This window comes from Callionymus lyra, chromosome 17 (genome assembly GCF_982586985.1).
Source record: "Callionymus lyra chromosome 17, fCalLyr1.hap1.1, whole genome shotgun sequence".
In the NCBI taxonomy this organism is placed as follows: domain Eukaryota; kingdom Metazoa; phylum Chordata; class Actinopteri; order Syngnathiformes; family Callionymidae; genus Callionymus; species Callionymus lyra.
The window spans coordinates 16,295,600-16,308,437 of NC_141834.1; the positions used below are offsets into that span (position 1 = coordinate 16,295,600).

The 12,838-nt window shown below is 36.3% G+C and overlaps 1 protein-coding gene across 1 annotated transcript in view; it reads left to right on the forward strand.

Annotated features, from left to right (window-relative positions):
• Positions 1–12,838, forward strand: part of dnah5 (dynein, axonemal, heavy chain 5) — an 82,375-nt gene that overhangs the window by 36,588 nt on the left and 32,949 nt on the right. The window contains exons 53-61 of the mRNA XM_087813279.1: positions 313–508; positions 576–748; positions 873–1,003; positions 4,828–4,981; positions 8,279–8,546; positions 8,788–8,911; positions 10,224–10,331; positions 10,425–10,539; positions 11,522–11,698. Coding sequence (XP_087669405.1) covers positions 313–508; positions 576–748; positions 873–1,003; positions 4,828–4,981; positions 8,279–8,546; positions 8,788–8,911; positions 10,224–10,331; positions 10,425–10,539; positions 11,522–11,698 — 1,446 coding nt within the window. The remainder of the gene's footprint in view (positions 1–312; positions 509–575; positions 749–872; positions 1,004–4,827; positions 4,982–8,278; positions 8,547–8,787; positions 8,912–10,223; positions 10,332–10,424; positions 10,540–11,521; positions 11,699–12,838) is intronic.

Here is a 12,838-nt window from a genome sequence, read left to right on the forward strand (position 1 = left end):
GGATGAATTATTGAGAGTGATGAAATATATTGTCTCACACCGGGCAGCGGGAGGTCGTGACGGGAAAAAAAAAAAAAACCCTTCTCTGCATGTCAGCCGTCCAAACGCACAACACGCCGCTAAACAAAAGCTGGAATTTCTGCGGCAAACAAAGGGGTTAAGAAGTCAACAATTACATGGAACTACAGGCCGAGAAAATTGCTACATGCTTCTAATCAAACGCGCAGCGGGGACAAAAATCCATACTCATCTGGCTGACTGATTGGAAAAGATTCGCCTTTTTTTTTTTCTTCTCTTAATTCGTGCATCAAGGTGCTGCTGTCGTTGTGGAAGCACGAGTGCAAGCGCGTGATCGCCGACAGGTTCACGGTCCCCGAGGACCTGGACTGGTTCGACCAGGCTCTGGTCAACCTGGTGGAGGAGAAGCTGGGACCGGAGCACCGCAAAATGGTGGACGGGGTCGACCGGTACTTCGTGGACTTCCTGCGAGATGCACCGGAAGCCACGGGTATGAACCGAAATAAATGATCTTCGACTTGAGAAAGATGGTTATTTGTCGATTCATCTTCTCGCAGGAGAGGAGCCGGAAGACTCCGACTTCGACATGCCCAAGGTTTACGAGGCCATCGAGTCGTTCGAGAGCCTGAAGGAGCGACTGAACATGTTCTTGAGTCACTACAACGAGAGTCTCCGGGGGACCGGCGTGGACATGGTCTTCTTCGAGGACGCGATGATGCATCTGGTCAAGGTAATGTAACATCCAGAGGTTGCACTCCATCAAAAATATCCATCAGACCCTGTTCTTAAACCAACACAAGCCCGAGGATGAAATCAATCTTCTACTCACTTTATATGGGTTTATGTGTCTTTAGCTGTCCAGGATAATCCGGACCCCGGGAGGTAACGCTCTGCTGGTCGGCGTTGGAGGTTCTGGGAAACAAAGTCTGACCAGACTTTCCTCATTTATCGCCGGATACAAGACGTTCCAGATCACGCTCACACGGTAACACACTTTTTATGAAACTCAAAATTAGTAGCAGTGTGTGTTGGCAAGAATCTGGAGATTCAATATGTATCACGATACAGGGACGACATTACATGGATATATGTTTAGTATTGTCGAGTACTTGACTCTGGTGTTTCAAAATGTACAGACCAAAGGACTCTTGACGAAGTCGTAACTGCTTTGATTTGTTTTAAAACCAAAATATGTCCAAAAATCAGCTTTAAAAGCTGCTGGAGTCGACTGTATCCTCTCATCCTTAGTCATCTTTGAGATCTTTGTAGTATTGTCGAGTACTTGAATCTGGTGTTGTAGTATTTACAGACCACATGACTCTTGACGAAGTTGTAAATGGTTTCATTTGTTTTGAAACCAAAATATGTCCAAAAATCTGATTTAAAAGCTGCTAGAGTCGACTGTATCCTCTCGTCCTCAGTCATCTTGAGGATCTTTGTAGTATTGTTGAGTACTTGACTCTGGTGTTGCAGAATTTACAGACCACATGACTCTTGAATGAAGTGGTAACTGCTTTCATTTGTTTTCAAACCAAAATATGTCCAAACATCAGCTTTAAAAGCTGATGGAGTTGGCTGCATCCTCTCGTCCTCAGTCATTACCGGGATCTTGCAGGATTTCATTGTTTTAAGCTGCAGAGGACTTAATGACTGGGCAGAAGTTTAATTGCAACATAAAATGAGCTGAAAATTGGAACATTTTAATTGTAAATATACTTTATTTCATTTTAAACACAGTTTATTGAAATATAAACCACAAAATACCTATGATAAAATGTGATTTAAAGCCCAAAAAAAACCATTGATAAACCGCTGTTGAATATCGTTATTATTATATATTGGTGGAAAAAGAAAATCTTGATACTGGTGTATCTATATTTTTTTCACACCCCAATATAAGAGGCCAAAAAGTAAAACCCTTTAATGAAAATGTAACGTTTCGTACGACTAGTGACGGTCAAAGATGTTTCACGAAACTACTGCTTGGATTTCATCGTCATTTTTCTGAGACCACAAGATGGCGCCCTCTGGTCTCTAATCGTTGAAGCATGAGCGCCACCTATGTGTCCGAATACGATCACGAAACTTGATCAACTGTATCTGTAATTTCAAACCGCATTTAAAGGGGTTTGGTGTTTGTTGTGACTACGCTCGCCGCGAACCGTCCAATCACAGAGCAGATGACGGATCACTTCCTTGACCCCGAGAGCTACACAGGTTTCTCACTATTTAACTCACTTTTAAACCTAATGTCCGCCATTTTTATAAGTTAATAATTCTAATGTAAAAAGACGATCACCTGTCAATCAATGTGCAAAAACACTGAATAATTAAAGTAAGTAAGTAAGTAAGTAATATTTATTTATATAGCGCTTTTCGAGACCAGGGTCACAAAGCGCTTAAACAGTCAAAACAATACTCAAAAAAGTATATACTTTAAAGATCAAGATAATACTGATAACAACACAGGAGTTCCAGAAAATCAAGGAAAAGCCTGAACAAATAGAAACGTCTTAAGATGTTTCTTAAAGGAGTCAGTAGATCCATCAAGCGCAAAGATTGAAAGTGTTGAATTCAAGTTTTTTAACTGTAAATATATAAAATAGTTATTCAATTGCTTTTGTTTTTTTTAAGATAAGATAAGGGACAGAGATTATAGATGACAGAAATATGAGTAAAACTGGAATTTGTTTGGTAAAGAAAAATAGGGATAGTTTTTCTTTGATCTATGTTCTTTATCTTTAGACTAAGATTGTGTCATCTTCTTCTATCTCTTTATGTTCTTGTTCTTATTTTATTTTGATTTATTTTTTATGAAAATTGCTGTATTTTCTGTGGCTATTGGAACAAAAACAAGACCTCCTGAGGGATCAATAAAGTTTTACCTTACCTTACCTTAGAAAGACAATAATAAAATCAAAATAAAACCTGTCAATTATTAAAGACACACAAAGGTTAAACTGTATAATTAACTATATAACAGTATCTCACTTAACCTCCTTTTAATATATTTTTACATCGTGGATGAAACGCAGGGTCAGAGATTCTTGTCGAGCTCGAAGTCGACGAAACTCCTCGTAATGAGAGAAAAAGCTTCTATAACGACGTCTATATTTCCGACAATCTGCTTCTTCTTTTCACACATCTGACCGAACGACTCCGTCTGCCGAGCCTCTTCTCTGCATCGCCGCCTTCTCTTCTCTCTTCTAAAAAAAAGAAAGTAATCGCCTCCTCCGAGACCCAAGTCTTCGGCACAGTTCTGGTTGAGAAACTCTCTGGTCTTTGCATGATTGTATCTCTCTGTTCCCTCCACCTGTCAAATGTTCTTCTCTCTTCTGCTCCCGAGAGAATCTTTATGCAGATTTTGTCGGACGCTTTGTCTGGAACAGATTGTTTGGACGCCGCTGATGTCCGGAGCTTTGTTTTTCTCCTCCTGCATCTCATTCCTTCTCTCCATCCTGGAGTTCTCTCCATCATTGTAGTTCTCTCCATCCCCTCAGAAATGGTCATCAGGTATAAAGCTCCTGTTTTTCTGCTCCATTTGTCAGAGTAATACTACGAAGCCTCGCGGAATAATACTATGAAGCCTCGCCGAGTAATACCAAGTAGCCTCGTGGCGTAATACTATGAATCCTTGCTGAGTAATAATACGAACCTCGCAGAGTATACTACCAATCCTCACTGAGTAATACTACTAAATCTCGCTGAGTAATACTACAAACCCTTGCTGAGTAATACTACGAACCTCGCATAGTATACTACCAATCCTCGCAGAGGACTCAACAGAGCTTAGCTGAGTAATAATAGAAACCTCACAGAGTATACTACCAATCTTCGCTGAGTTGTACTATAAAACCTCCCAGGGTAAAACTACGGAGACTCACTGAGTTGTACGACAAAGCCTCCCAGAGTAAAACTACAGAGACTTGCTGAGTTATACTACAAAGCCTCCCAGATTAAAACTATGGAGACTCGCTTAGTTGTACTACGAAGCCTCCCAGAGTAAAACTATGGAGACTCGCTGAGTTGTACTACAAAGCCTCCCAGAGTAAAACTATGGAGACTCGCTGAGTTGTACTACGAAGCCTCCCAGAGTAAAACTATGGAGACTCGCTGAGTTGTACTACAAAGCCTCCCAGAGTAAAACTACGGAGACTTGCTGAGTTGTACTACAAAGCCTCGCAGAGTAAAATTATGTATACTCACCAAATTATACTACGTAGCCTTGTGGTGTAAAACTACGAAGACTTGCTATGTAATACTCCGAAGCCTCGTGGAGTAAAACTACGGAGACTCGCTGAGTTGTACTACAAAGCCTCCCAGAGTAAAATTATGGATACTCGCAAAATTATACTACATAGCCTTGTGGAATAAAACTACGAAGACTTGCTATGCAATATTCCGAAGTATCGTCGTGGAAAACTTTGGAGATTCTCTAAGTAATATATGCAGAATCGCCGACTTATACAACATGGGGAACTAACTACAACTATAAATAGTATATTGTTTAAACAATGCCATTGTTTCATGTTTGACTATTGAGATCAAAACAAACAAACAAACACTTTTTATCAATTCATAAGAAAACAAGAATATTTTGCTGCTCAATTTATCCACAAACACATACATATTCACGCCAGACTGAAGCTCTTTTGAATGTACTCGCACAGAAAACACACATGAATTAGTAATGCTCAGCTTTCATCAGCAACTTTTGCTTATTTTCTATTCACTTTTATTTGTGGCGAACACACAGCAGGGGGCGTCCATGCAAATTTAATCACACGATTGCGTCTCTTTTTCGGCCAGATCGTACAACACCGCCAACCTGATGGACGACCTGAAGAGCCTGTACAGGACGGCGGGTCAACAAGGGAAAGGCATCAGCTTCATCTTCACCGACAATGAGATCAAGGAGGAGTCTTTCCTGGAGTACATGAACAACGTGCTGTCGTCAGGAGAGGTCAGGAGGACGACGCCTCATATTTCTAGATTAGCCGAGTGTCCGTCACACATGTGGGTCTCAGACCGTTTCATCAGAAACTGCAACCGTAGCAAACAGGAAGTGAACTAAAGGGATGTTTTCTGGACAGTTTTAATCAGATATGCAACTATTACAGTGCATTATAGGACTTTAAGAGTAGACATATGTAAGTATAGACTACATCTTTAAATGTATTAACCCTTGTGTTATCTCAGGGTCAAGATGACCCGAAGGCCCGGAAAACAAATATGTTTGTGGTATCCCTTGAGTGGTCTCAGGGTGAAGGTGAACGCCAGGGATATCACGAACACATTTGTTTTCAGGCATGAGATAACAATGCTGTTGTTTTTTATTTTTTATATTTTTTATTGAATTCTTAAAATTAGAGAGTACAATATTTTTGTAATGACTTTAAAAAGTGAATTAAATCAATTAAATTAATTTACTAAACAACAACAACAAAAATGTATTTTGAAAAAATGTTTATTTCTACTTTTATTTGATTAAGAAAAGTTCCAACTTTTCAATATACAAATTATTTGTTATTTATTGTCATTTTAATTATTCCATCATTAAAAAATGCTTAAAAACACATTTCAATTAAAAAAAAAACGTTTTAGTTTCAACAGTTAAAATGTTAAATGTAGTCATTCATCAATATTTTGATGGCACCGATATACTGTTGGTTCTATTGCACGTATAAATAAATACATTTTAGACCTGATTTATCTAACTACAACAACATTATATAATATAATATATATTAATTACAGTAAGTGATCTTAAGAAGCAATGCATTCTGGGATTGTTGTATGTGTATTGATTATATAAATCAAAACAAACAAACAATTAATATATTTTTTTAATTGAACTGTGCATTTTTGTGCTTTTAAAACGTCTTCATTGTCCGACTACTTATACGACAATATTTCTAATGTCACCACAAGACTTTCCTGTCCATCAAAACTCACTGTAAAGAACGTTCAACTGGGAGTCTCAAGCCAACAGAGCTTGACAAACTCTTGCTCTCCCCGGGAAACAATCCCTTCAACACTTTTTCCTTCCTGTGTTTTGCCCTCTGGTTTTCCACTCGCTGCAACTTTTCTTCCCCACACAGTGTTTTTTCTTTTCCTCCTGCTGACAAATCTTGACTCTTAACTGGCCTCCAACTCTGCCTGTATTCTGTCTCCGGGTTATAGAGGCTGTCTTACGACTCCACCAGTCATAAGACAGCCTCCTCTGCTTCCTTACTGTGCTTTGAACAATGTTGCTGACAAAGTGCTGATGCTGGTTTCTATTTCAAGAGACAGTGTTTCCCTGGCTTACACTGAAGAAATGGAGTTATGTTTTCAACATTTTTTACACATGGAGTTTGATATTTTAAATCCATTCATACACATTGAAATCTACTGAATTCAAATTAATTTTAATTGTTTTATTACCATTGTCTGTGAAGGGTTTCACTAACTAGGAACCTGCTTTGATACAGTTGTGCAACAATAAACATGAAAAAACAAGTCCTAAATATAAAGAAATGCAATTTAAATATTTATATAGTGAGCAATTTTATTAAAAAAAACAATATATAAAATATATTTAAATAAATAAAAGCAATAATAGTGTTTTAAATATAATAAAAAAAACTGTTATTAACCATTATTGGAATCACAATATTATACTCTATGTAAAAAAAAAAAGAAGCAACTTCAATTGCAAATTCAATAAAATAAGAAAAAAGTCAACATTACAACAAAATCTTTTATTGAATTTAAATATTTTAATATTTTTTAAATGAAAATAATTAAATGCCTAAAAACCCTTTTCAATTCCAATTGAAAACATAAAAAATCAAATGTTTGAAATGTAACATTTAGCCATTCAATATTCTAAAGGCGTTAATATTCTATCATATCTTTATATTAATGAATAAATTAAGGTGATGATTAAACGTGATGTTTTGCATTCCCCTTCCTTTAATCGTGAATAAACTCCTCGATATAAACATAAGAAATGTATAAATGAAATTCATGCTGAATGGATCATCCACACTGTGTATATTTCTGGTGACGTCCAGGTGCTCCATCATCGTCTCTCCTGTCGTTCCTCTCTCTTCTCGAGCCACTCTCCCTTCGCTCCAGAGTTAACAAATTGTGTTGCTGCTGCCGTAGCGGGGGCTAAAAATAGAAGTGAAGACCTGCAGGATACGTGTGCGTGTGCGTGTGCGTGTGCGTGTGCGTGTGCGTGTGCGTGTGCGTGTGTGTGTGTGTGTGTGTGTGAAGCTGTGACAGGTGATAGAGTTGAGAATAAGAGATGGTGTGAGACTGTAGCCCCGGACATGAGCACACATGATAACAAAACATCTATCTTGTTCTGTTTTTTCAAAATGTATTCATTGAAATTATTATTTTACATTAAATTGTACTATATCAAGTACGGTTGTGGCAAGAATCTGCAATATGATACGTCACGATACAGGAGAAACAATATAATATATATATAGTGATACTGTAGTAACAAACGATATATTTGTAGTATTGTTGAGTACTTGACTCTGGTGTTGCAGAATTCACAGACCACATGACTCTTGACGAAGTCGTAACTGATTTCATTCGTTTTAAAACCAAAATATGTCCAAACATCAGCTTTAAAAGCTGCTGGAGTCAACTGTATCCTCTCGTCCTCAGTCTTCGCGGGATTTCAATGTTTCTTTAGCTGCAGAGGACGTCATCATTCCTACCCAAACTTTATGGAAATAAAAATGATAAATGAATAAAAAATAAAATATGATCTTAAGTATAAAAAAAAAAGAAAATACAATGCCGTTGAATATTAGTAGAGTATCGGGAAAAACAATATAATATACTGTCATACTGTAGTAGCAAGGATATATTTGTAGTATTGTCGAGTACTTGATTCTGGTGTTGTAGTATTTTCAGACCACATGATTCTTGACGAAGTCGTAACTGCTTTCATTCGTTTTGAAACCAAAATATGTCCAAACATCTGCTTTAAAAGCAGCTGGAGTCACTGTATCCTCTCGTCCTCAGTCTTCGCAGGATTTCAATGTTTCTTTAGCTGCAGAGGATCATTGCTACCTACACTTTATTGAAATAAAAATGATAAATTAATAAAAAATAAATGATGATCTAAAATAAAAACATTTAGAAAATACAGTGCCGTCTAATATTGGTACAATATCGTTTAAATAAAACGTAATATATCGCTGTATCAATATTCTCCTCACGCCCCTCATCTCAGATGTGTTTCTCCCCTCAGGTGTCCAACCTGTTCGCTCGAGACGAGATGGACGAGATCCTGAGCGACCTGATTCCCGTGATGAAGCGGGAGTTTCCAAGGAGACCTCCGACCAACGACAACCTCTACGACTACTTCATGTCGCGGGTTCGACACCATCTCCACGTCGTGCTCTGCTTCTCGCCCGTCGGGGAGAAGTTCCGCAACCGAGCCCTCAAGTTCCCGGCGCTGATCTCGGGGTGCACCATGGACTGGTTCAGTCGGTGGCCCAAAGATGCGCTTATTGCAGGTATTTTTTCTCTTATTTACATCATTTAATAGAGGTTTGAGAAACTATTGATGATGATGACTGAGGACGAGAGGATACAGTCGACTCCAGCAGCTTTTAAAGCTGATGTTTGGACATATTTTGGTTTGAAAACAAATGAAATCAGTAACAACTTCGTCAAGAGTCATGTGGTCTGTAAATTCTGCAACACCAGAGTCAAGTACTGGACAATACTACAAATATATCCTTATATGTCTTTCAGTGTCGGAGCATTTCCTGTCAGTGTTTGACATCGATTGCTCGGCTCGAGTGAAAAATGAAGTGGTCCAGTGCATGGGATCTTTCCAGGACGGTGTGGCGGAGAAATGTGTGGACTACTTTCAAAGGTATAGAAGCAGTGGAAACTAGTACTACGAATACCTTTCACAAAAACCTCATGTCACATGACTTTTTAGATAAACAAATATAAAAGCCGGACCGGAAATTGTCTTATGGGTATAGGTGGAAGACTTCCAATCCCAAAATATTATCACAATAAAGTTGACAAGTTTATATAATTACATTTAATTTTATTTTGCTAGTTCTGTACAATGTTAGCAACCCTAGCTGAAGGCATTCAAGTGAAAGTTAGCTAGCATTAAAATATTCCCTAATTATACGAAGATGTAACGTTAACTGTCCAATTATCAATACAGTTATATCAATCAAAATATACAGGTATATATATATAAATTATACATCCATCTTTTAATACATCTATATCCATCCGTATTCCATCTTTATGTCCATCTTCATATCCATCCATTTATCTATACATCTATCTTGACATCTATCTATACATTTATACATCTATCTGTAAATCTACACATCTATATGTACATCTATCTTGAAATCCATCTTTACATTTATCTATACACTTATAAACCTATATGTACATCTAACTTTACAACTATATGTACATCTATCTTTACACCCATCATTACATTTATTAATACATCTGTACACCTATATATACATCTATACATATATCTGTAAATCTATACAACTATATGTACATCTATCTATACATTTATCTACACATCTATCTGTAAATCCACACATCTATATGTACATCTATCTTTACACCCATCATTACATTTATTAATACATCTGTACACCTATATGTACATCTATACATATATCTGTAAATCTATACAACTCTGTGTACATCTATCTTTACACCCATCTTCACATTTATCTATATGTCTTTACACCTATATGTACTGTACATCTATATATATTTCTGTAAATCTATTCATCTATATGTAAATCTGTCTATAAATCTATCTGTAACTCTAAACATCTAAATGTAAATCCATCCATATATCTACATTTACATCTATACAACTATCTATACATTTATTTATACATATATCTATACATCTATCTATAAATTTATCTAAACATATATCTATACATCTAACTATACATTTATCTATACATATATCTATACATCTACAGTATACATCTATCTATAAATGTATCTATACATCTATCTGTAAATCTAAACATCTAAATGTACATCTATGTATGCATCTATCTGTACATTCATACATCTTTCTAACCATCTATATGTGTATACGTCTGTCTAATCTATACATGAACATAAATATCTATACATATATACGTCTCTTATGTCCATCTGTTTGGTCCTTACAGATACCGCAGATCGACCCACGTCACCCCTAAGTCCTACTTGTCCTTCATCCAGGGCTACAAGAGCATCTATAAGGAGAAGAGGTCTGAGGTGCAAACTCTGGCTAATAGGTACGAAAGCCCTTCAAGATAACTGGTCACTACAGATATCCTCATATCGCGAGTGAATCGCTGGTTCAAGCTGGGATGATATTTTGTGCTCAGGATGAACACGGGGCTGGAGAAGCTGAAGGAGGCTTCAGAGTCCGTGGCGGCTCTCAGCAAAGAGCTGGAGGTGAAAGAAAAGGAGTTACAAGTTGCTAATGAAAAGGCAGACACGGTGAGTCCAGTTCTCTGGGTACAAATGACTGAAATAAGTGTCTCTGCATCTAGTTTAGTTATAAAATATGTGCATCTCTGCCATGTGGCACTGAACCTAAATTGTATTCCATTAGCACTAATGATGCATCATTTAATTTAGAGCAGCTTATTGTTTCATTCCAGCGCATTAATAGAGGGATTCGTTGATTTATTACCTGCTATTTCCCACTCGAGTTCCAATGATTGGAGTATAGAAGAGTCTCTTTATGAGCCAGAGAAAACTACAGCGTGTTTAGGATCTTATTTCCACTGAGCTGACTTTCATTTTATGATAGTATATGGAAGGATAGAGTTGTATTTTAAATTGAACTGAATTTTGCGTTTTGAAATGTTTTTTTTAAGAATTAATTAATTGAATTCCATCATTGAAAGTTTAAATTACTTTAAAACAATTGTATTCAATCATTTGTATATTGTTGGATCCGTTTTAAAAAACATTTTTAAATACATTTATTGTTTTTAACATTGTTTTTCAAAAGGGTTTTGAAGTGTTAAACGATTCAAAAATAGGTTTTCTTCATTTTTTTATTTTTTTTATTTTTTTTATTCGTAGCTTTTTAATATTCTGAACCGTCTCACTATTATGACAACATTTTATTACTGAATTTAAAGGCTACAAATAAAAAAATAAAATAACTTAAGACAGTTTAGAAAAAATAATATTAAACTCTTTGTGTAAAAAAAGGTATATATATTATTTGTTTTTAATTCAAATATTAAAAAAATAAGAATTTTAATCTTTCAATATACAAATTATTTAATAAATTAAAAAATAAATATTTAATTAAAGGAATTTAACCTTTTAATACAGTAATCTAAAAATATAATGCTTAAAAAAACATTTTAATAATACAATTTTGAGTTTCAACATTTTGATGTTATGATATTCTGATGACACTGATATAGTATTTTGGCTAATACCTCATCACTTACCATGGCAGGTGTTGAAGGAGGTCACGGTGAAGGCTCAGGCAGCCGAGCACGTGAAGCTGGAGGTCCAGAAGGTCAAGGACAAGGCTCAGGCTCTGGTGGACAGCATCTCCGCCAAGAAGGCCATCGCCGAGCAGAAGCTGGAGGTGGCTCGACCTGCACTGGAGGAGGCGGAGTCGGCGCTGCAGGTGAGGAGGACCTGGGACTCGAGTCCAGGGTTAATAAAAGACGGAAAGATGGTGGAAATACAAGGACACAGTGTTTGTCCACTGGCTCACAAACATATTGATAAACACACAGAAAAGTTTCAAATTATAAAGTTATAAAATGTAGTGAAAGTTATTTAAAAAAAATGAAGTAATGGCGGATACATACATTATTTTTAATTTATCTGTACAATAATGAATATTTATTTTATATGAATTTAAGATATTTTATTTTATTTTATTTTACATACCACTTTAATTTAATGTTATTGTATTTTATTCGTATTGTTTTATTTAACTTATATTTATTTCATTATTTTTATTCTATACTCATCACCAAAAAAAAACAAATTCTGTCATATTTACAAAGTAAATAATTAATAAGTAAATGATTTTACTCCAATTTTATTCCCAATCTACTCTTTTAATATTTAAATAGTAAGTAAGTAGTTTTTCTTTCCACTTTTTCCTTAAAAAATGTTGTTTATGTTTTCAAAGTTAAGACAATTATTTGTTGTTATGTTTGTTCCCCGAAATATATACGTAGAAAACTTCCATAAATATCCCTTTAAAATACAAATTTAAACAGGTTCATGTGTTTCTGTTCATAGCGCACACAAATGTATAACAGAGTAAATGTGAAAATGGTGAAAAATCCCTTCTTGCTCGAACCACAGTGACAAAGACAAACACATTTCCTGCAAATTACATCCTGACAATAATGGACGTTTAATAACTTGAGGAGTGAACGCGTCCTGTCAAAAGCCCAATATAGTCCATAATGAACAATAGAGTCTCGGGAACCAGCGAACATTTCATGCTATTATAGTCTCAAGATAACGTGGAAATGGTGATTAAGGTTCCGTCTCCGGAATATATTTAACCTGAAATATGGATCCTGACGGTGTCGGTTATGTTTATAGTTTCTAGTCGAACACTTTTATTGTCCGACTGTTGCTTTAGGCTGAGACTTGAAGCACTTTTAACTCACAGGTCCTCACAGGGGGAGAGAAGGAGGGCAGAAGAGAAAGAGAGAGGGGGAGGAAAGTATAGAGAGAGAGAGAGAGAGAGGGGAGGAAAGGAGAGAGAGTTAGGGAGAGAAAATGAAAGAGGGGGAGAAAA